The sequence below is a fragment of the Pseudopodoces humilis genome, chromosome 1, assembly GCF_049639895.1.
Source record: "Pseudopodoces humilis isolate 2021_Gansu_Grassland_sample_001 chromosome 1, ASM4963989v1, whole genome shotgun sequence".
Lineage (NCBI taxonomy): Eukaryota > Metazoa > Chordata > Aves > Passeriformes > Paridae > Pseudopodoces > Pseudopodoces humilis.
Genome location: NC_142200.1, coordinates 33,795,415 through 33,820,169, shown reverse-complemented (window position 1 = coordinate 33,820,169; position 24,755 = coordinate 33,795,415). Strand labels below are relative to the sequence as shown.

General features: G+C 38.4%; 2 protein-coding genes across 2 annotated transcripts in view; one reads left to right on the top strand and one right to left on the bottom strand.

Annotated features, from left to right (window-relative positions):
* Positions 1–5,009: 5,009 nt before the first annotated feature.
* On the bottom strand, positions 5,010–15,517 carry COPS5 (COP9 signalosome subunit 5). The gene is made up of 8 exons (XM_005517109.2): positions 15,313–15,517; positions 14,977–15,211; positions 12,367–12,495; positions 11,821–11,886; positions 10,306–10,391; positions 8,739–8,850; positions 8,127–8,275; positions 5,010–5,405 (listed from the first exon to the last, which is right to left on the bottom strand). Exons 1-8 carry the CDS (start codon positions 15,468–15,470, stop codon positions 5,321–5,323), a joined length of 1,020 nt encoding a protein of 339 aa, XP_005517166.1. The 5' UTR covers positions 15,471–15,517; the 3' UTR covers positions 5,010–5,320.
* An 860-nt stretch (positions 15,518–16,377) lies between these two features.
* The window catches only part of CSPP1 (centrosome and spindle pole associated protein 1), a 60,640-nt gene continuing 52,262 nt past the window's right edge, over positions 16,378–24,755 (top strand). Inside the window, 3 exon segments of the mRNA XM_088059963.1 lie at positions 16,378–16,420; positions 20,666–20,769; positions 21,339–21,435. Coding sequence (XP_087916089.1) covers positions 20,668–20,769; positions 21,339–21,435 — 199 coding nt within the window. The 5' untranslated portion in view covers positions 16,378–16,420; positions 20,666–20,667.

The following is a 24,755-nucleotide window of genomic DNA, read 5'->3' as shown; positions in this document are numbered from 1 at the left end:
GCAATTAATCTTATATTTTATCACCCCGTATTTTAATAATTTTCAACTCTTAGGGACTTGCACCCTAAAATGATGCTATCTCAGCTGTATAGTGTTTACATTTTTTCTGGCTTTTTACTTTCTAAAGTATTTGTTTTTATTATTTTATCTTAACTAGTTTATGGTATGATATACAAAATACTTTATATTGGGATTTCAATAAATAAATATATAGTATCATGAAGGTTGGAAAGACCATTGCCCTAGGACTACCAAGTCCACAACTGAACCATGTCCCTAAGTGACACACATACATATCTTTTAAATACCTCCAGTGGTGGTGACTAAACCACTTCCCTGGGAAGTCTGTTCCAGTGCTTGATACCTCTCAGTGCGAAATTTTAGTGATATAATGGAAATCCAATTCTGATTTGGAATTTCTGGGGCACAGCCATAAAAATACATAAAATAAATAGCATATTTATCAAAGAGAAAGTAACACACCAAACTTATTTTACAACACTGATATGAAAAAACCCCCAAAAAGCAAAACGGAGAAAATAAGATGATTAATGCTTAATTATATTTACTGTATTTTTAACCTTATAAACAAAAAAATGCTAACATGTCAGCAGTTAGCTTTACAGTATTGTATTCTTCCATTTTCATATTAAATATTCAACTGGCATTGCAGCTCATAATAAATGGAGGACTACTGTAGAAACACTGCATGTCTTGGGGCAATGTACTATGCTGTGCAAGAGTGATCCTGTACCCAGGTTCATGGCAACTTTATACTTTCTAAAGCTAATGTATCTGCCACACTGAAGTTTCATGGAACACTGGACAAGTTAAGGTAAAATCAAAACATCCAAAACCAGCTGCAGTCAAAACTTCATAAAGGCACAAGTGATAGAAATGTGAGAACATTATGCTTCATTTACTAAATATCAAGTTTAAGAGAGCTCATTCTATTTAATTTGAGCACATGTGCACACACTGCCACCAAAGGCAAGGAAACCGAGAGTCCCTTGTCAAATAGGGTCTGAACAGGGGTGAGTTTTTCAAGGCATGCCAAAGATAGACGGTGAACAGAGCTCTTGTAACCAGGTCACAGTTGCTTGTTATTCTAGTACTAGAATCTAAGATAATTTATGAATAGCGCAAGGAGTATTTCTTCTGACCTGGCATAAATGTGAGGTAAGGAACAACTAAAAGACTTGTGATGCTGATCAAAATCAAATGCTTAAGGTCAGCCTTTTTATTAGCTTTTTCTGAAGCAAAACTATTTCTTGACTTCAGTGAGGCTGCTTGTAGAGTAAAGATTACAGAGTTTGTGACAAAAGCCTGTGGCTAATGGTGCCAGTTTTTGGGACTGAAACATTTTCTAAAATTTGTATTTTTTCAGTGAAATATTTCAGTATTTCAATATTACACTGAGCTTACTATTTAAAATTCCCATTTAGCAGAAGCCTTCAGAAAGGCTCAGTCTCCAGTAGATACCTAATGTAAGAGATCTAGGAAAACATTTAACATTTACTAACTCCCATTTTCCCTCAGAGTAAGGGCTGAGGTTTTGAAAATCTGTGTGCTTCAGGGTACAAATGGGAGCTGCTGGATGCAGACATATTTAGAAAAAAATCAACCTCAATAAATGATCCCCTAATTAGCTTTTTACAAGTGAGACAAGGGAAGGAGGGAGTACTATTTTGCCTCTCTCTAAAACTTTGGTACACCCAAATCTTGAGTGCAGTACAGGTCTGAGCTCTGTGTGTCAAGGTCAAAGTAGGATGTGGGAGGTATGGAGGGCAAATAAAATTATCGAGTGGGTAACGTGGCAGCTTTATAACAACAACAAGATAAAAAAGATGAAGCTTGTAAATTTAGAGAAGACTGAGGTGATGATATGATGAAAGCTAATTAAGGTGGAGGGTAAAGCAAACAAAATTGTTAATCACCCCATGCCATGCTATTAGAACTAAAAAATACTCTAGAAAGCTACTAGATCAATTCAAAACAGGTAAAAAAGGGGCCAGGTTTAGGTGCTCTCCCTTTGCAGCACTCCTACAGCTGCCTTTGGAGATGGTCCATCAGCAGGGCATTTCCCATACCCCCTCACCTTCTCTTGCCTCCTTTTGTTTTATGTAGGCCAGAGGACAGGACAACATGGAAACAAACAGAAGGCAGTCTCTCACAGCTGCATTACTCCATGCAGTAGATTTAAAAAGGAAAACAGCAAGAAACATCATTATGTCTTTTTTCTTGTTTGGGTTGCAACAGAAGCCAAGCCATTCCATCTTCAGGCAATAAAATTAATTTATTTGAGTTGTCATTCTGTTCCTTACCTAACATTTGAAGGGAACTTCAAAGAAGCAGCAGATCTGGTAGGATAATTAAGCATCTTTGTCCTGGTAGTCACAGAATAAATCTGAATGTCTCTTCTACCCACTCACAATAAGGCAAACCAGTATTCTATCATGAATTACAGCTTATTCCTTCGTATTTGATTGTCACAAATACGAATGTATTTCTTTGGATTTTGGTGGTATTAGTATGTATAAATTATTTTAAAATGTAATTTGCATACATGAGAAAGGTGAGCATACAGGTATGATTCAAAAAAGAAACAGAACAGGATAGGGAAGAAATTCAAACACAATTCAGCATTTTCGGCATTCTGTAATTTTAGTATGTTGGCAAATACTGTTAGATGAAGAAATTACTTGTGTTAAGATTTTTATTTATTGAAAAAGGCACTCAGTATTTCGGAACGCATGCCTGTCTTAAAAAATCTTACCAAAGAGAACTGACATTTATATGTTCTTTAGTACTTACTGCATTACTTCAGCTGTCAGCTACCTGATATGTGGCACTCATTTGTGTAAACTTATTTCTAAATAAAAAGTGGGTACAAATGGGGAAGAATAAATTGATGTATCTGAACACCATGTATTGTTCTCAAGCATATCCTTATTACTAATATTTTTGAAGTCTCACAACTGCTTGGTAAAATTAAGGCATCTATCCACTAATGATTCTCCATTGTTCAGGATACACCTGTTTGTAAGTGTAGATGGGGATGACTCCTTTATGGTAATGATCTTCAATGCATGGGATTCTGATCTCAGAATTTGGAAAAATGCTAGCATTAAAAATGGCTGTTCAAAGACAAAGGCCTTGTTATTCTGGTTTCTGAACACTGCAGAAAGGATCCTATGCAGGCAACAGGTACAGCCTCACTACATGTATCATTTGAAACTGAAACACATACGCTTCAGTTATACTTATTACATATATGTTATATATATAAACATATAACACCATATGTTCAGCAAGTAATGTGACATGTAACTCAATGGACAGCTGTTCATGTGAAAATTTAAACATCAGCATTCATATTGCTATCGTTTATAAAACAACTTGGTATTTTAAATTAAGCCATCTGTGACTAAAAACATTGTGTGTGAGCCTACATGCAAAAAAAATTCAGTTCACTGCTATCACAAACAAGGACAGTTTAAATACAGTCACAGACTAATATGAGATGAAACTATTATTTTATATTTTAGGTAGATATAAGATGTGCAAAACTTTTGGATCATGTTATGCAAAGAGAAGTCTACAAAGTAGCAATAGAGATACCTATTAAGAAATATAAGATATCTCACAAAAGCAGGGTGCTTCTTTGTGTAAACATATTGACTGGGACAACGGCTGTATGCTCAATTTAAAGTCTCAAAGACCTGTGGAAGAAAATTCAATAAGAAGTTATTGGCCAGGTACACTTGCTGTGTCTTCCTTGAACTTAAGAAGATGTGCTGTGTACTTAGATATTATATATATATCTTAGATAGATGGTGTACTTAGATATTGTGCTTGTTTGTACAGAAGTCTACTGGTGCAATTTTCAAGAAAATAAATACCTTGAACTATTAAAATACAGCTGTTTTCTTCTCCTGACTCCCCACCACCACTTCTTTCATGCTGAACAAAGATTTAAATTTTTCTCCTACCCAACTGCACATCTGATAATTATCACAAATTTACTAGCTATGATTAAGCATATTTTTCCTATACAGTTGGATGCTGCTGCTTTAAAACTCTTGATGAATTTCTGCTTCAGGGTATCTGCATTTCCCTGCTGAATTAAAATTTTTCATTGTATAACTCGCATCTTAACTTCAAATGCACTGGAATCTGTTTGGATGAAAAGGCCTAAATGAGTAATAGCTATTAAAATTTCCAGACCAAAACAAAAACAAAACCCATATCAAGGCAGAGCTAAGGTTGAAAAGGAGAATCGGTTACTTAAGGTATAAAGCATAACAGCATATTGTCTAAAGCATAAATTATCCCAAAAGTAAACATTCCAAAACCCCCAGGAAACTCAGGATTAAATATGAAAACTTAAAAGGAATCCAAACATCTTGTATTATTGAAATGCAGGATGAAACCCTCCAAAATAAACTTAGATCAGCCCTGCAGCAGCACCATGCTGTAAGCTAGAAATTATGATTAATGCATTTAGTATCTGTGGCCTGAAATTAGCCTAATGTGTATTTCAAAGGTAATTTTTCATTTTGTTCCTTTGTATGCGACAAGTGACAAGTATGCTATGACAAGCAATAGAAGGTGAGCAGAGGAAAAATAACGTTAGGAGTTCCACTGCAGAGCTGGTCAATAGTTGACTATTTAGAAATATAAATGTCCATCATGAGTGTGAAGCTATAAGCAAAATACTGTTGTACCATGCATAAATGTTTCATTACTGTGAAAGAAAACATTTCTGTCTGGACCAGTAAACCTCAATCAGGAAAGGCTCCATTAAGTTTAGTAACTTGTTAAAAGATAAACAAGTGGGATTTCAATTCTTAAAATTAAGCACAGATATTAAAATCTGAGAAACAAACTTCTTAAACTACACAGGTTACCTATGTAATCTGAGTAGACAGAACTTTTCTACAGAACAATAAGAAAAAGAGTAAAAAAAGATGAACGCTTGCCAAAAGTATCAAGGCCCAAAACACACATTTAGTTTCAAAATTCTTTTATTGCAGCTGGATAACAGAGATAAACATCTGAGAGCAAAATCCAGTAACTCATATTTATTTTCCTTTGGAACAACTCTGCAATCTGGTTTTATGATAAAGAACAAAAAGTTGCACTACATTTTGAAACATTTTGTTCTTTAAAACTGGTCAAACAAGTGGGAAATATTAAAGTACTACAAATTAAATTAATAATTTCCCACTCCAGCTTCATTTCCCAAACTGAACAAGTCCAAGCAGAAGGAACTATGATATTTTCTGCTTTGGAGATACATATCAACTGGTAATGCACTTCAAGCTATATTAATTTGGTTAAAAAGTTTATCCTTAATAACCTGAGACATCAATCCATGTATAGCTTCTATGGTGGTCTTGCAGCTGAAAAACAAGCATAAATTCAAAGTTGGACAAAAACTGAACTGTCATTTTGAAGTTGAAGCTATCCAGCTGTTTTGGAAGTTCAGGGTGCCCATAACCCCATGAATCTTAAAAACTGTCCAGAAAGGAACAGTCACACACAGCAATTTAGCCATTGTTGCCAGTACCTTTTTGTTACTTAAAAAGCAAACTGACTATACAAAGACCAATTCCAGAAAATGTTGTCTTGCAATTTAGGACATCTTATATTAACAATAGCAAGTGGGTTCTGTTGTCATCTGAACAAAAAAAAAAAAGTCCTTAGAGGAGTGGAGCTGTCAGCTGATATTATCAATACCTGCAGGCTCTCACTGCTCTCCACCTTATCTCCTTTACCCAAGCTCAGTACAGTAGCGTACAGTAACCATGGTCCCTCTGAGAAACTTTACAGGGAACATTAGAGAAAAGTTTATAGAACAAATCAGTTATTGGTCAAAATATGTAATGTGCAAAAACCCCAAAGAGCTGAGAGGATTCCTATTGATACAAGTTTTCCCCAATGTCTCCTGTAGGGCAATGTAGTGTCAAACTAACAAATAAGAACTGACTGTACAAATGCAAAAGATGAATCAGGACTGAAGGCACGGAGAATAGGGACAAATTACTATTAGACAGATAAAGGAATCCTAGGGAAATCAAGCTGACTTGGAGCACAGTTTGGCTAATGCATTATGTCCCCTCAGAAAATGGATTTGAGGTGTGCATGGACAGTAACAGAAGTTATCATACCGCCCAGTGTAAGCACCTTTCTGCTAATGCTTTATAGCAGTGTATTCCCAAAACAGCTATGTCTAACAATCCTTTAGTGATCTTTGCAGCCTTATTTCTCCAGAGTAATTTAGGTGGCACTAAATGAATTGTCCTGTGTCTGCACAGATCTACTACTGTCTTCTCTCTTACGAAAGATCACTACTTGAAGGAAAACACACATCTGTAGAAGTATAACACTCCATTTTGGGAACTATGGTAGCTTTTGTCGCACAGGAAAGCAGAATTTATGACAAAAACAATTCCTTTCAATTCCTTACAATTTATAAAAGAACTAACTGATGAAGATTGAATAAAAACAGAAAAGAAAAATACTTAGAACTGCTGCAACAAATAATATAGTAGCATGATCAGAGAAGGAATTATTTCTTAGAATAACTGTAAGCATGTAAGAGTAAAGGGAAAATAAAATGCAGTCAGTATTACGGGATTCCAAACAGCAATGCAAACTTATCAGCAACTCCATCCTCCTCACATCCTTAAAGCATTGCTATTCTGTTTCCCTACAGGAACTGGGACATACCACTTAACCTGGCTGCTATGAGCTAGCAACAGCATTAACTCCGTTGCAAATGTATTCTGCAATTAAAATAGGCTAAATGAGTATAATTTTTAAAAGTCTCAATCTCCTTCCAACTCAACCATGTTTGTTAGAAAACTTGTAAGAGCTGTTAACTTTCCAGAAAATGTTAAACAAAGGTGTGTCAGGGGGAGAGAATACCAGGAAACTGTTCTATTATCAAGATAAAGTAATGGGGAAGAGGGACAAAAAGCCTCAAAATCTGAAAACACACAAACACCCCAGATTTTTTTCAGTTTTTGCATTCTCTTCCAAGGAATTCTACAGAATTGTCTCCTTATTAAATGGAATTACTTCATCTCACTCAGAATACTCCTAAGGTGCGTCCAGGTGAGTCCTGCCTTCTCCACAGATGAACCTGCGTTTGTACCGCCATATACAGTGCAGTATTTCTTGGTTTTCAAAGTCTGAAATTTGCCAATACAATGTTTTTGAACAGCCCAGCTGTATGAGCTGTTGGATACTATTAACCTCTGCTAAAAGATTTTACTTGGAAAAACGGTGACTCTAACGTGATATAGTGTAAGCACTATAAGCACATCTAACTCTTAAGACTACTGGGAAAGAGACGTATTACTGAGAAACAACTTGTGTGCTTCAAAGTTCAAAATAACCAGAGCTGATCCCCAAGAAACGTAAGGAAAACTGATGGAAAATATTACAACTTTTTTGAAATAATGTTATGCAGGTAGTGATAAGTTTATTAACTTACAATAGCAAGTATTTGCTATCAGGCAGGGAAGCTAAATATAGAGGCCAGAATATCTGTAAGCTACTTCTTAAAAACAAAAAACAAGAAACTCAACCATTTCTCATTTCTAAAAAAAAAAGATACATTGATTAAGAAATATGAAGAAAAGGAGTTAATAATTTTTATGTCAGTAAAAGTATTAGACAAATGTAAACTAAACTTACTGGACTGGTAACACTAGTTCTTAAAATCAAGCTCTATACCATAATTTTATTTACTGCTGGTTTTAACCTAATTAACAATAAAAATCGGCTTATTTCTAGCAAAGTTACAATTTTAAATTAGACAGAAAACATTTTTTTTTGTTTTCCAGATACTCATGGAATTTTACAGCAATTTTTTGTTTAATAAACTAGAATTAAATTTATTCCAACCCCCCAAAAATTCAAAATTTATTGTAGGTTTAATAGAGGCAAGATTTTCTTTAACTTTCAGAAATAACTATTGATTTCTGGAGTCTCTCATTCCTATCTATAATCTAATTCTTATCGTTAATTTTGTCAGCTTGCAATTGCATGCATGATAAAAGTTTAAAACTGAATAATACTTTTCACAAGAAGAACACATGAATGTGTTTTCTTACCTGTCTCTTGTTGCTTTTGCAAGTTTGTCTTCTGACTTCTTGTCATGAGTCTCTAAACCCAGCATGAAACTGCCCCTTCCAAGCTGAGCTTCTGACTGCTCTAATTTTTCAGACAAATCGAAGATTTGGCCAGTGGTGTAGTCAGCATTCTTAGGAAAAAGAAAGTAATAAACATTTTCAATTCAAGCATTTATACACAAAATAAACCAAATCTGAGAAAAGTTTTTAAAAGTACAGTGCTTCATATTTTAATCTATATCTGCAATTGAAGTGATACAGAACATGAGTGGTGGTTAAGAGAGCAGATGCCAAACATCTGACAAATGCTCAATCCCTAAAGCCTGAATTGGGTTCTTTTTATTACTTTCAACCCATGCTCTAAGTTACGTAGGACTAAGTAAAACTCAGTTGGTATTGACCAAGAGAAAAAAAATGGCTTCTGCAGAGGGAAGGTTTTGATGCTCAGCTGTTACACTGAAGGTCTACCTGCAGTATGTCTGTTGTAACCTAGTTTTAACAGTTCCATTGTTTATTTTTTCTTAAGAGCTTACTTATTAAACGCCATTATTCATTGCAGTGTTCTATAGAGATACAAGGTTAAAAAGTACTTACAGTAAGCAAACTAGAAGAACTTAGAGTGTTCACCCAGTACTTGTTCCACAACAGCTCGAGCAATTTACGATCCAAAGATGATTTAAAGTATGAGACTTCTAAAGCATAATACCTTTAAAAACAAAACCATGCAAACAAAGTAAGTGATCCTCTAAATGTCTTGCTTGAATGTCTCATCCAAAGTAGATGCAACACAAAATATCCCTATCAATGGCAAATATCTTTAAAAATTCAAAGCCCTTAAGGTTACTCCCAGTTCCAACTCCCTGAACAATTTTCCATTAATAATTCATTTAGAGATTCAATACATAATACCTACACATACTGCTGTGTTCTGTTAAATGAGATTGCAAGAGTTTTTTAATTATTCTCTTAACAACCTATTCCATGCTTAAGTTCTTCAACACTGTAATAACTTACAGATGATTGTAGTTTTGCATGTATCACTTCTAATTACTTGAGGAATGCTTGGTAGCAGTAAATGTTACAAACAGGCAAACAATTTTACATTTTACCACACTTATTTTGTGGTAGAAAAATAAGGCTAGGCTAGGCGTTAGTGGTGTTGCGAATTAACATTCCCAGTAAAATAAGGAAAGGAGCTGCACAGCACTTATCCCTACTCAGAAGAGCAGTGGGATCACAGCCTCCTGCTGATCAATGGACATCTGACCCTCTCCTCCTTGCCCCAACAAGGCATCACTACTTAGAAGTGTTGAGAAATCAACTGGTACAGCTTTTAACCAAGTTCATATTTATCTTTGCAGAGTTCTCCCTTAAAACATGTTGTGGTGCATTGTTGTTTATAATATTTGACTCAATTACATTCTTTATTATTAAGTTGTACCCCCCCACCCCCCATGTTAATACTTTGGTCCCAGTTGTGCCCTCCTACCCCAGTTGCCAATCCACCCTGATACCTGCCCCTTGTTCCCGAATGTTCCCTGTTCCCCCCCATTAAGTTGTCAATCCTCCCTTGTGTCAACTCCCGGCTGGACCACCCCCTTTGGAATTACCCTGTTCCTCCAAGCCCCATTGGCCCATGTGCTCCACTCTCCTCCCCTGGTGTTCTCCATTGGCTTATGTATAATGTAACCCTGCCTTGTGTTCGTCCCCTAAGTCTCCCCTATTGGGTTATTATTTGTACACTCCCCTTGCTCCTCCCCCACACATAAGTTGCTGTAGCGCTGTATCTTTCGTCTTTCTTCCCTGCAACCTTCAAGAGAATAAATCCTTTTTGGAAGCCACATGGAAGACCCCTCCCTCGTCCTTGCTCCTGCCCTTGATACTGGACAGCCAGTGCCATAGAGCATAAGCCCTAAGCTGCCCTGCTTCCCAGGAGCAGCCCACTCTTGGCTCGCTGCTGGGAGCTGGCTGGGGAAAAACTCCGGCACCGAGTCAAAACCTTCTGATAAATGCCAGCAACGACTGTTTGCACAAAAATGAGAGCGCTAAAGCAACAGCGAACTTCAAGGTTTGAAACACTACAAGGAATTTACTTTTCCATACTGAATCATTAATCTAAACACAAAAGAAATAATAATTTTAGTAGTTTTTCATTACTTACTGTTTACAATGTACACCAAAGTCTTCTATTTTATTGAGTGGAATAGTCTGGTATTCAGAGGGACCCTCATCTGGAGGTTTATAGCCCTAAAAATTTAACAAATGACAGAGGTAACACAGTAATTCTGGTGATTTTCAAAATACCTAAACTTCACAAAAAAAATCCAGTTTATGTAATTCTAGTTTATTGTTGTCTACAGAAAATAACATTTCCCCTGGTAGCCTGAAATTCAGAATTTTCTTGGATCTCAGGTTTAGATTTGGCTTTACTAGCTGTTCTAGTCATTACATTTTCAGGTTTATCAAAAGCAAACTATATATATAGTGTCATAGTTGAGTTTTTTCAAATGAGTAACAAGGCAAGCTAAAATTAGATCATTTCTTAGATCAAAGAAAGGGCAAGCTGCTTCTTAGACAGTATTTCTCTACCTGTTCTTGGAAATTTTGAGGAAGATTTGAGAAGAGGGAATAAGCATCCATGGATATGCCTTAAAGATACCTAAAACTTTCTGTTACTTGTTTAGCCAAGATGGTGCCATCCACAGTTACTGACTAAGCAAGAACTGCCTGCAGTCCATTGTGAGAACTCCCTAAAAATATGCTTCTCATGTGCATTTTCCATATGTGATTTGGTTTTCAGGTACGGGATTCTTCTCCCTGTTCAAAATTCTCAAAGTATTTCTGAAGTGGTTTTGCCCACAGAAGTGCATATTCTCCTGAATCACAAACTGTTCTAAGATCTCATATGTTTCTGTCAACGCAAATACAATGCCTGGACCCCTCACAAACATTTTACTGAATTACAAAATTTAATTTTCAAGAAACAACTAATTTTGGTAATTGTTTTACTGGATGGCTGCCTGAAGTTCTTAATGAGTCACTAATAACTGCGTATTTAAAAGATTTACTTTACTGAACTTTACTGGATTGAAATGAAATAGCACAGCCAGAAGTATACATGAGAGCATGCATTTGGAGACCTAAATCTCCAATACTGATGTGATTTTTTTAGTTTTAAGTCTAACCCATATTGTTTAATTAACTTTTTTGTATATTAGCTTGTGAAAATTCATAATATTCATTTGAAAAAGTTAAGTAGATAGTTTTGAACCTTCCTTTTCTAAAATGAAAAGCAAATGACAACATATTAAACAAGCTATTAACGTTTTAGGTATGAAAAATAAACAGAGAAGAGCTAACATAAAACAATTTTGATGAATACTACCTACAGCTATATTCATTAGAAACCAGCTATATGGAGCTACATAATTTTGGGACAGCTCCACAATCTGGACAGTGTAATTGATTTAACACTAACAAAACTCTATGAAAACCAAACTAGAAGTCAACTGTTAGAAATGTAATCAATATCCAAAGGTGTACAGAAACCAGTGTATGGGCACATCTCCTTTGGACTGAGCATTCAGCACAGCACAGCAGACCACATTCAGACAATCATTTAAAGACAGTTCAGTGTTCACACACTAGCTTATTTTAGATAGTTTTAACTATTTACCTTAGGATATGTCCTAAAAGCTCCAAGATTTACTTTTCCTGCAGATATTGTTCTTGTTGGATCAATCTGTAGAAGTACAGGTAATACTCATTACATACATTTTATTATTTATTAAAGGTTTAAATTAAGTTTATAGTAATTTTACTTCAGAAATGCAATTCATGCAAACTGTATTAGTTCTGTCATAAACAGTACTTTTTCTGTTGGTATCAGACTTTCTAAAGAGATGGGATTACAAATAGCCTTCAGTAGATTATTTTTTCAAACTAATTTTCCTTATTTCCTAAGTACATAGAAACCCCTTATGCTTAAGAATTACACCACAACTGTAACAATGCAGTGAAAATGGTCTAGGCAAGCTACACTACTGGTTTTGCCGGCATGTGGCCAGCAAAGCAGAAGGAGTGGCACCAGTTTAAAGTGTGGATCTAACACCTCCATCATACAAAGTACATGCTACTAAAATGCTAATAGACAGAAATCCAAAAATTATTCCCCTCAACATGATCTGTTAGGCAGGGTTATCACCCACCAGCCAGTACTTACAACCACTGCTACGAAGGGCTCCTGAAATTGCTGATTAAGCATCTGGGTACTGACGTCGATCCCCGAGAGCCAGCAGCCGTAGCCGGGGTGACTGTGGTACCAGCCGATAGCATTTTCCAGGCGTCCGACCTAAGGAAGAGCAGGGAAGGGAAACAGCCCCAGCGTTCAGCTCCATTCCCAAAGTACCGGCTGCCCTCCAGCGGCATTTCCAGCACACTGCAAGGCGCGGCAGGATAAAAACGCGTTTCCTCTCGTGATAAAGTATTCCCTAGAAACCGGAGAATGAGTAGTACTGGCATTCTCTGCTACAACTGCTGCCAAAGAACAAAGGCCATCAAGGAGCCTGGAGCTCCTTTGTCAGTGACAGCTGAAGTACAGAAGAGGTTCCACACAGCTGGATGGTGAGCTGTGGCTCCTCAGCAGGGCTGAGGAATTTCTTAGGGATGTAACACAAGTAATCCCATATAATGTAGGGAACATCAGTAGAAAATAAATTATTTAATATGGTAACATATCTCACAGGCATATACTATTAGATTAGTGGTAGGTTTAAAAAATACCTTCAAAGGCATGCTTTCAAACACTAGAAGCAACAGAAATTATTGCCTGGAGACAGGTTTAAAAGCCAAAAGATGAATTTTTGACAATTTTTTATCAGATAAAACTTCAAAATAGGAGTTTCCAAATAATACACATGACCATCTCTAAAAATGCTGGAAGAGAAAGAAGCAAAACCAAAAAAACCTCAGGAGAATAAACACCCATTGAACCTAATTTTTGTAATTCTCTCTAAGGAATTGTTTACTGGCTGCTCCAGTAATGATAAGACAGAACAGACAAACTGAATACTTCTTAACTGGTGCAGAATATTTCTACTTTCTTTACAGCTCCCACGAGAGACACCAACAAAACACTAAAGAATGTGTGTTATTTTTAAAAGCCAAATAATCTATCTGAAGTACATTAAGAACAGATCCTGTCCTTGGAGAATCAAGCAACTGTAACTGCAGCATCTATAAAACACTTATATAGGGGGATATATTAACCAACTACCTAATGATAAAAAGAGGTATTCCAAGAACAAGTGCTTGCCAAAATCAAGTATGAAACAGGAAGCATGAAAACTCTGCCAGAGCACCAGGAAAGCTGAGTTATTTCATTTGCACACAAGTCAAGTTTCAAAATTGTGAAACCAAGAATAGACAAAATGAAATAACATAAACAATGGAAAAAAACCCATTTCTTATCACATAAAAACTCCTACAGAAACGTGGACTGTTTTAAACACAAGGCAAGCTGTTTGTAATTTTATGCTATATACTTACCATTTTGAAATTCAGTATTTCTACCTAAGAATGTGATTCTATGAATCTGTCTTTACTTAAAGATAGTATGACTGCATCTTTAGGCAAAGACATCTCTTCAAGTCACCTACTTTTTGAAACAAGAGTATTAGCATCACATTGTTTTCAGATAAACTAGGTTAAATTAATTATTTCCACATTTTCTCGCAGGGATGAATTATTAAAAATTTTAAGTCCCAGAACATAATTATTTCTGCATTATGTTTACTCTTCGCTGATGTTATGATTCAGCCTAATGCAAATCCCTTTCAATACCTTCAACTCCATGTAAGGTTATGAACATAAGTACACTCTCCAAAATAACCCAAATACTCCTCTGTTATATCCACTTAGTATGTAAGGGGCTTCTAATTTTAGCTGGTTTAAAAATCAGTGGGTCAACTGGGTATCAGAACTGTTTGAGCTTGGAGAGTTAAAGATATTTCAACTCTTATTTCTAGTATAGAATTGTCCTGTATTGGAAGAAGCATATCAGCAAGTGCTGTGATGTGCTGTGCTGGTTTCCACATCAGCTACAGAGTAGAGATGGATTTCTGTTATCCATCTGCACATAAGAACTTCTCTGTATAGTCATCTTTAATATGACATGGATCTCTGAATCAAAAGTGGCAAAGATGGGAAGCAGACAAGCAAGTCTGTTCATCCAAATTTCCAAATTATAAATATGAATAATTAAGTTGCACAGAAACTTACTTAATCCTTCACTGGCATTTTCTTCACAAATATGTATATTTTTTTTATGGAAAAGACCAGCATAGTATACAGTAAGACCTCAGAAGAAGGTAAGAATGAACGTCATAATTCTGATCTACAAACATTAAGTAGGTCCAATGCTAAATATATTAAATTTTGCATACTGTTTTTAGAAGAAGTATCAGTTATTTTAGAAACACACTCTCTCAAACAGCCAGCAGCCTCAGACATAAAAGCACTTCCTTAGCAATGAAAATAATTTAGTACTTTTCATGGAATCATTAAGGTTGGAAAAGACCTCCAAGATCATCATGTCCAACCTTTGATGACCTACTGTAAGTCAGGAAAACATGGATATGAAAATGTTTACAGGGCCCTGCATTCCGTGCTGCTGACATAGTTCTTACTGACATGTTTGAGGAGAGACAGGACAATCGGGCAGGCACCTCATCACTGAGGGAGGAAGCCTGCAACCCCCCAGCTATGTTTCTGTAGCTCACAAGGCGCACAGGATCTCCACGGGGAGGTCAGACCCCCTGCTACCTCTCCTTACCTGCTTGGCGTTCTCGATGTAGGCAGCCATGTACTCGTAGGCGGCGGCCTGCGCATTGACGCGGGTCTCGGTGCCCTCCACGGGCAGGGCGAAGCTGTCCATGATGATCATGGTCTCCCCGTCCACCTTGCCCAGCATGAGCCCCATCACCTCCAGGTTTCCGCCGGACCTGGCGTGCATCACCATCTTCAGAAGCGCCAGCGCAGAGATCTTGCAGTACTTGAAGTAATGGTGGCTGCAACAACGCAGAGAGGCCGCGGAAGGGAAGGCAGAGCCATCAGATCAGGCCGGTCCTCACCGCCCGCCCGCCCGCTCCGCCGCCCAGCTCCCACTCACTCCTTGGTCCAGGGCTTGGCCGCCAGGATCTCCTGCTGCTGCTTGCGGTCGTATTTGTAGATTTCGTCGATGCTCTGTGCCTCCTGCATGTTGTTCGCCAGCTCCCAGGTTTTCTGCGCCATCCCGCTCCCGGAGGCGCTGCTCCCCGCCGCCGCCATCGTCCCGCTCCCGGCTCCGGCTCGGCCCCGCCTCCGCACCGGCGCACCGGGCCGCGGGCCGAACCAAGGGCGGGGCGGGGGTGCGCACGGAGGGTGGTACGGTCCGCGCAGGCGCGGAGCCGGCAGCGCTGCGCCCCCAGCGGCCGCACTTGGCTCTGCACGCGGCGAGGCCCAACCCGCTCGCCCCGTGAAGCGGCACCGCAGAAACCCAAACCCGGCCGGACGGAGGCGTTTCTCACTATTTATCAATTTATTCACTTATGATTTTGGAATTATTGTGACCAGTTCTGGGCTACTCAGTACGAGAGAGACACGGAACTTCTGGAGCGGGTTCAGAGGAGGGCAACAACGATGTTTAAGGGACGGGAGCATATCTTTCATGAGGAAAGGCTGAGGGAGCTGGGACTGTTCAACCTCGAGAAGGAGACGGCTGGGAGGGGGCCTTATCAATATATAAAAGTATCTAAAGTAGGAGGCGTCAAGAGGATGGACCCAGGCTCTGCTGGGACGTGCCAAGCAATAGGACAAGAGGCAAGAAAACTGATGCGCAGGAAATTCCCCCTGCAGATGAGGAAGAACATCTTGACTGTGCAGGTGACTGACCACTGGAACAGATTGCCCAGAAAGGTTGTGGAGTTTCCCTCCCTGGAGATACTCAAGAACCGTCTGGATGCAATCTTGTGCCATGCGCTCTAGGGTGACCGTACTTGGAGCAGGGAGGTTGGACCGGGTGACTCGCTGCGCTCTTTTCTAACCGGCCCTACCCTGGGATGCTGGGAAGTCCGCTGGCCGCCGCCTCCCATCCCAATGCTTTTCCCCGCCCGGGAGGAGGCGGTGGCCGGGTCGCGCCGCCCTCCGGGGCAGCGGGGGGCGCTGCGCGGCGCCGCCCGCCGGGTTCCGGGGCGGCGGTAACGCGCGGGGCGCGGACGGGGCCGCGGCCGCCGGTACCGGTGAGCGGGCGGCGGGGGCGGCGCGGCGCCCGAGGACCCTCCTCGCAGCCCCGCCGGGCGGTTCCATCGCCCGCATCGCTCATAGCTCGGAGCGGGCGGCGGCGGGAGTGAGGGGGGTTCGCTGGGCAGCGGGAGGGGCACCGGAGCGGGACGGGGCGGGGGCGCGTCCGGGGTGTACTGCCGGGTCTGGGGGTCCCCGCGGGGGCAGCGGGGCTCGGCTCGGCTCTGCTGGTCCCGGCCCTCCGGTGGGGCCGCTTGTTGTGCGGCCGTTGCCTGACAACGGCGCCGCGATCCGAAAAGGGGCCGAGTCCCGAGTGCCGCATCCCCGCCCCGCAGCTGCTCCCTGGGGGGTCGGAGCCTCCGGGAGTGCCCCAGGGGTGCTGCCGAAGAGGGAAGGTGGGAGGCGGGGAGGCGAGCGCTGCAGGCCGGGGGAGAGGCGCTTCCCCGAGCTGTCGCTCTTGGAGAAATAAACCTGATCTCCTGGGTCTGAAAGTTTTTCGAAATTAGTGTCTTTTTGGATCAAATTACGTGCTCTGAAAAATAGATAAGCCCTGTAGTGGAGGGAAAGTAACTCGCGACACTTGTTGCTTGGTTGTTCAGAGGATGGATTGCCTTCTCAATTGCGAAAAAGTCGCATTGCTTTATTCAAGAGTTTGTTATTTGTGAGAGGCCAGACCTTGGAATCTGTGCTTTTTCAGCAGTGAATTTGAAAGAAAAGTACAGGGAGCGTGTCTCTGGCAGCAGTGGCTTATCCCAAGTGCGGTTCACAAGGGTACAGAGGCAGTCAGTACTAATTCCTTAGGAAGTTTGGGTTAACTTTGAGCAGTGTTTCTTAATGACACAATTAATGGCCGTATAAGTTGTAAGTACAGTTATTAAACGTGGCATATAGTTACTCTTTCAAAGCATTTCCCTCCTTGCCACCAGTGCTGCAGTTCACGTGGATGGGAATTGCCATTTTGCCAGTGCTTCTGATGATATTTCAATATTATGGTGGCATAGAAGAGATGAAATCCGCTTCCACGTGCTGATTTTAAATTTTGTGCGTTTCCCTGAACAATTAGGAGGAGAAGGGAAAGATTAGAATGCAACACATTAAACATTGCTGTAGGTGATAAAGTAACTACACAATATATAGGTAAATATATAGTACATACAATACATATGCACATTGGTGTTTTGGATACCTTGAATAGAGAGTACATTTGAATACTGCATTATTATCTCTTTGGGCATAGGTCCAGTAAAAATCTCATGTTCAAAGTTGACGTATTGTTCTTGAATATCTGTATGCTTTCTGTTGCTTGCTATGTTTGTTTAAGTTGAAGTCTACCTAGGTGACTAATTACTCAGAGCTGCTTTTGTAAGCTCTGAATAAGGAAAAGAGGCTATGAAAATCTAAAATTCTCTTGAAAGAAAAAATACGTAAAAATATTTTTATGGGACATTTTCAGACAGTACTTGACTATATAGTAGCGGTTTGTTTAAAGGAATTTCACTTTGAAAAATGAATTTTTTTGGGAATGCAAGTTATCCAAGATTTAAATGCAAGTTATCCAAGATTTAAAGTTGCAAGAGCTAAAGAAAGGCTGATAGATATGTGTTATCTTTCTTTATTTTTATTGTGATTAGTCATGGTCTCTTCACATGGTACAGAAGATAACAAAATTGATTAATATTCAGTAGGATACTTGCTTACATGCTGATATATTTTTGTAATGTGTCACATTACACTTTTTGTAATTTGTGTATGCGTCACATTGAATTTGTCACTCTTACTTAGAATAACTAAGACATTTTTCTTTTTTTGGTGTAATATATTCTTTTTGCTTATCTCATAGAGTTTGCACTCATGCATGTTTTAAGAAAATCAGCATAAGTAGAAGGATGTTAAGACATAAAGTGTCTAGATATTTCTAAGAAGGATTTGGCTACTCTTCCAGGAAATTGTGCTGTATTAAAGATATGCTGAATCAACAGTGCTGTAGCATTAGTCAGCTTAGTGTTCTCCAAGGCCTGGAGTTGCCACATTTCTTCACACCCATTGGATTGCTTGTGTAGTTCAACTGTAACTGTTTTGTCTTTGGTTTTTAATTTATTATATTGCCCTTTTGAGCAATATGACAGGAGTGCAGAATGCTGGAATATTCATTGTGTTCCTCATGCTAGTTAGAAAATACTCTGCAAAGACTGCTTTCCTTATGCCAGCTCTCAGAATAATTTTGGTACCCTTCCCATCCAGTGATTTGGAAACAGTGCTAGAGTTTATAAATGCTATTGTAGACAGAGATAGGAAATATAGATGTTACAGTCTATGTTACTGTCAGTGAGCTTTTGGAAAGGCTTCTCACAGTGCCTCCTACATGTGGTAATTTTCCTCTTGATGACTCTGCAGCACGGGGTAGGTGATGAGACCAATTTATGCCAAGTTGTTTCACCCTTTCAGAACATTTTTTTCATGATTGTTATGTAACCTGATAGGCTAAATAAAATTTACCATGCCTGGAAACTTATCCTCTTTCAGATTTCTTTTATCCTTTATCAGTGTGCAAAACTAATGAGATTAAAGATTTAGGACAAATCAGACGGGGATATATTTATTTTTGGCATTGATTGTCCTGAACTACCACTAGGAATTGTAAATAGGTTGGCCTAGTTCTGCCTCCTTTGTGACAATATTATAATTTTATATCATGAATCAAAAAAGAGAAGGAATACATCAAATAAATGTATTTTTGAATTAAATTAGTCTGCAGTTACTTCACTTTTTCTTACAGCATTTGTGCATTTTTATTTCCATTTTGTTTCTAGTGAGAATTTCTTTCCGTTTCTCTGGACATGTTACTTTTATGTTTACCTGTGTGCTGCCTTATTATCTTTGAGGTGGTGGTTTGGCTTTTTTTTGGTTGCTGTTGTTTTTAAGTTCTTCAATTCTTTTCCTGAAACTTTTCTAATATACCTTTTTCACTGGCCTGTTGTTTACTTTGTACGATCTTTTAATGATACAGAATTAGCCTTAAAAAAACCTGCTGTCTTTGTTTAAATACTGGATGTAATTTTTCAGGAATCTGCATAAACAGTCCTTTTGCTTAAGCTGTATGGAGTGATTTGAGGGTCATAATTTTCTTAGTTTCATGCTTATTTTAAGCATGGAATATAACTTGAGGATTTTTATTTTCTTTTGGTAGGCTTGGTTTCGTAAAACTCCTCCGCCACTGGAATTGGTGAAAATGCTGTGTGGAGATTAGGATGAGTAGGCTTGTATGCCTACTTCTTTTTGGTTTTGTCTTTCTTTTTTCCATAATCAGTTAGTGTGCAGCTTTGCAGTATTTTTAACTAACTCAACTTTGGTACAGTTCCATTGACGTGAACTTGAGTGACTTTAGTTTTTATTATGAGGTCACTGAAAGCAGCAATATACACTAAATTCCACTAATAAAGTGCTGAATTTCTGCTCTGAAGGACTTCCAGTTAAATATGCAAGGTGCACAACTTATGGAAGAGAGGTATTTGGTGTTCCTCAGTGCATGTTTCCTTACAGATCAATATCTGATTCTGAGTCAATGCTTCCTTATATCCCTGTTTTTAGGATTATTGCAGACTTGTAGGTGTTCTTATTGCCTCTGCTATTTTAGTGGTAGAGGAGGTAGGTATGGTTGGCTCCAACTCCAGAAACACTATTTATGTATTTTGTGAGGTGTTTTTTTTTTGAAGTTCATGTTTTGTTTTGAATAAGCTTGATTATTTTTAAGACTTCTCATGATAGTAAGTTAAGCACAGAATTAATTGTGTGACCTGGTCCATATTTTAGACTGTGCATGTATTTTGCACTTTTTGTACTTTTTCCTAGTGATTTCTTCATCCTGTGTTTAATAATTTTGATTTTGTAATTCACTAGATTAAGCTTGTGCTAGTATGTAGTGAAAGGTCACTGGTAGACTTGCAGTTAAAAAAAACAACGCCCAAACACTTCAGCCATGCTAGAAAAAAAGATTAGAGAAGTATCATCAGTCTTGCAATCCGGAATCTTTGAATTTTCTCTCTGGTGAAACATCAAGGGGTCTCCTCCATGGATGGGTTTCCCAAGTCAGTTGTTCTGTTGTCCCAGCAAATATCTTAAGGCTCATAGTTCTGAGGGAGAAATTTGATTATTTTTAACTGCTGTCTTAAGCAATTGTAATTGAGCTTTACATTTTTGAGGTTCTAACATGAATTCCATGCTCTACATCTTTTCTGTAACCTTAGAAATGATGGCGGATGATTTAGAAAAATTTATTGAAAACCAGAAGGCCAAGTTGGCACAAGATAAGGCAGAACTTGAAAATGATCCACCTTACATGGAAATGAGGGTAAGAGTATAAAAAAGCTCTCCTGAATTTAAATACTTCTGTTGCCAAAGACTTGATTGAAGCTTGCTTTTACTATGCTTTCAAACTGTATTTGTTGTTGAAGAATATATTAAAGATTTATCTATTCAAAGTAATTTCCAACTTGAGTACTTCATATCTGTATGTAGATTTTTAAAAACCTGCATGCCACCAGGCATACACAGTAAGATTTGTGTTTTACAAGTGAGAAGTCTTGTACATGACTTTTATTACTCCTTCACCCCTCCCTAGGGAAGCTGATTAGCAGGGTTCTGTCCTCTGCCCACTCTTGGGCTTGGGTGTTGGGGTAGGGATGAAGGTACAAATATCCTCAAAATTTCTGTTCCAGAAACTATGAAATATAAAAAGCAAATAACAATCAAAAAAACTGTTCTTATCAGTTTTTTTTATTAGTAATTTCAACGTGTTGTTCCAGCATTACTTTCAATCTCTCTGTTCTGCAGTGCTAATGATTACATTACTAATGTTGTTCTTTTATGTGGTATTTCCTTTACTTTGTGATGCAGTAAGACATTTTGTTTTGTTTTCAGAATAAGGAATCCGAGAAACTTTCTGAAACTAGCAAGATGTTAATCTCCATGGCTAAAGAAAATATACCTCCAAATAGTCAACAGAGCTATCCTTTAGGTATAGTATATCTTTTTTCTTCCAAAAGTCTTGGGATTGTATGGAATTTTTTGTAGTTAGGCTTTTTTTTTTTTTGGCGGGAAAATATTCCAAAAGCCATCTCTTTTTTCTTGCAAGGTAGTACCGTTAAAAGTACCCCAAATGAACCAAACATAAAAAAAAGAACAACCCAAAAAACCTTCTTGCCAGTCCTTGATTGGTGATGTGTTCTTTCCTGTTGTATTTGGATGGAACAAAGTCTTTGAAAGTCCATCTTTCATCTGGACTTTACTGCAAGAAAGTACATTCCCTCTGTGTTGTGTCGGGGAAGCAGGGCCTCTTTCTTTCAGTCCCCTGAGAGTCCTAGCCAACTTGGCTAAGATGCACATAGTTAAACGAATTTTTCTCTTAAATAGTGTCTTTCAAATGTTCAAGCAGTTTAAACTGTTTTTATTGCTTTTGTGATTTTGTTACAACGTAGTCATTCATTGTGCAAGGAAAGAACAAGGACTTAATTTTGATTGAAATCTTAACCAGGTGAAATGGTTAGATTTATTGTGATGTGGCTACCAGCTTAATATCTGTTTTCTATATATATTGTCCTTTTTCTTCTTTTCTCTGTGTTCTCTGTGACATTTGATTGAAAATGTGTGATTTTGTTCTTTTCCCCATTTTCCTGTTTCTGTAATGTGCCACCGTTCCTTACTTGTCTTACCATCTCCCTTCTGTAGGCACTACTGTTTTTCCTTAGCTACACTTGTGTAGCTCAGGTTTGTCCTGAGAGCTTTAGAGCTTTTCTGTATTCTATTTCTTGATAATTAACTCCTTTCTTTCATGTGTAGACACTTCGGGTCAGTACCTCATTAATTTTCATACTGTGCCTACTGTAATTCTGGTGTAATCCTGCAGCTTTCAGTGGGATGGAGCTTGAGTTTGTGAATCTGTGGGTCTGAGATGATCTTAGCTGCATAAATAAAAACATGGTTTTTGTAGGGATGCTGTATAAGTAGAACTTCCAGCAATCAGCAAGACAAGCTCCTCAAAGACCTTTAGAGGAAAACTTCACTTAAAAGTACTTGAAATGATAATTGAATATTCCTTGTCTCCAGAAGTGATAATAGATAAACTTAGCTAGAGGGCAGCACTTGATTAAGTATCTATCACACATTTTTGGCAGTCTTACTAGGTTCTGCAAGTTACTCCTAGTGCTGATAATTCTTAGCTTAACTGAGGAAACGTAACACAATGAAGTATTACAGATGAGGGATATTCAGGTCATCTGAAATGAAAAGTAGGTGTTGCCATGTTGTGGTTTCACCCCAGCTGGGAACTGAGCACAGCCACTTGCTCACTCAACACCAGCAGGGTGCGGGCAGAGAACTGAAAGAGAGTGAAAGTGAAAAAACACATGGGCTGAAATAAAAACAGTTTAATAATTGAAAAAAAAAATTGTAGTGAAAAGGAAAAAAACAAAGAGAAAGAAGTAAAACTCAAGAAGGCCAAGTGATGCAAATGTAAAACAATTGCTCACTACCAACTGATGCCCAGCAGATCCCACCAACCTCCCTTCTAGTCTTACTGCTGAGCATGATGCCATATGGAATGGAATATACCTATGGTCTGGGGTCAGCTGTCCAACTTCTTGTGCATCCCCAGTCCTCTCCTTGGTGGGTGGGGTGAGAAGCAGGAAGTGTCATCACTCAGTAGTAACTGAAACATCCCTGTTATCAACACTGCTCGCACAAATCCAAAACACAGCCCAATATCAGCTGCTATGAAGAAAATTAACTGTCCCAGCCAAACCCAGCACTTTCTGTAATGATCATTTGGGTGCTGAAATGGATGGTTGCCGATATTACTGCTTTGCTGTGCTTTAAAGCACTGTAATTTCTTATAGATTACATCAGATGAGACTTGTTCCTTGGTGGCTACTAAGTATATTCTCTAGTTCTAGCAGTAATGTTGAGGTTTGGACTGGATAAAGTTGCAGTTATTTCTCAACATTACATACGTGGAAATGTTTATGTAAAAATGTACTTAAAATCGTAACATTTAAAAAAAAAATCATTGTCAATGTGATTATATGTGGTTATTGGAATGTGAAATGGCAAATAAATACAGCAAATACAGAATAAACTAAAGTGAAAAAGCAATTAAAAAGAAGGTATATCTCGTATTCTGTCAGAAGAATTCGGACAAATTTTTCATGAAATTAGATTGAATGTATGTGAACGGGAGTGATTTTGCTCTGCTAGGCTCTCCAAGGGTAAGTTTTTGAAATGTGTAGTTTTCAAATATTCCCTAGATCACTAACATAACGTGACATTACATGACATGACATGACATGACATGTAACATGTAACATATAACACTTGTTATCTCAGTGCTTTTCTGGTTGCCAAAAAAAGTTCCCTGTAAAAAAATTAATTTCAAACCATCTTTTGTTTGAATACTTCACTACTACTGGATTCTCACTTCTTTTCTCTTTTTTTTTTTTTTTTTGGTACTGAATTTCGGTGGCATTTGTGAAATTACTGAATGAATCTTTTCTCCAGCTTGTTACTTGCTTTTGATCTTTTTCTTTGTTTTCTGGAATTAATTCAACAGTTATTAGGCATAAAATAAAAGTCAAGAGCAAATAGCTGAAACAAGCTATTCTTCTGTATTCTATTCTACTTTATAACCCCTTTTCTGAGGTTTGAAATGTTATATTAATTTTTTTTTAATGGAATTCACATTTACCTTATATGCAAAATTAGGAGAAAATTAACTTGCAGGTTGGAAAAGAAGTTGCCATGCAGGTTTTGGTTAATACTTGGACTCAGCAGGCTGTTTCAGAATAGCATAGGAGATACTTAGTCAGGTACTGCATCCTTTGGTTCTGAATATCAGACTGACTTCTGTTTGCCACTTTTTCCCTGATACACTGTTTTCCTGGCTCATGAGGATAGAATAAGTCAGAATATATCTTGAGCCAGGCCAAACAAACTATCCTACAATAAATTTGGACTGATCTAAGAGCAAGTCATGAATATCCCTCTCTTCCCTTTAACTCTTTGCTACTAATTTTGCATAGGTCATGAGATGTAGAAATGCTTTTAGAGAAACAATATGAAATATTAGTTGTACACACGCTTACTCCCAGTTGTAATCTTTGTCACTAGTTGTGTAATTTTGTGCAATTCACTACTCTGTGGAGAGTGGTGAAAGTGAGTACAGAGATGTGCTTCTGGGGTAGAGGATGTTTCTTATAAAGTACTTCGAAATGCATTTTGGGAACAGCAAACAGCTTGCGTAGCATTATATTTTATTATATTTTAAGAGTGCAGCTCTTATGAGAC

Excerpts from the sequence above, each read along its gene's own strand:
- COPS5 (XM_005517109.2), bottom strand. The coding sequence starts at position 15,470 with ATGGCGGCGGCGGGGAGCAGCGCCTCCGGGAGCGGGATGGCGCAGAAA. Across the intron at positions 10,392-11,820 it reads CTTTTAGGACATATCCTAAG|GGCTATAAACCTCCAGATGA; the intron begins GTAAATAGTTAA and ends TTAAATTTTTAG. Across the intron at positions 5,406-8,126 it reads GCAAAAGCAACAAGAGACAG|CTGCAAGACCACCATAGAAG; the intron begins GTAAGAAAACAC and ends CTTGTTTTTCAG.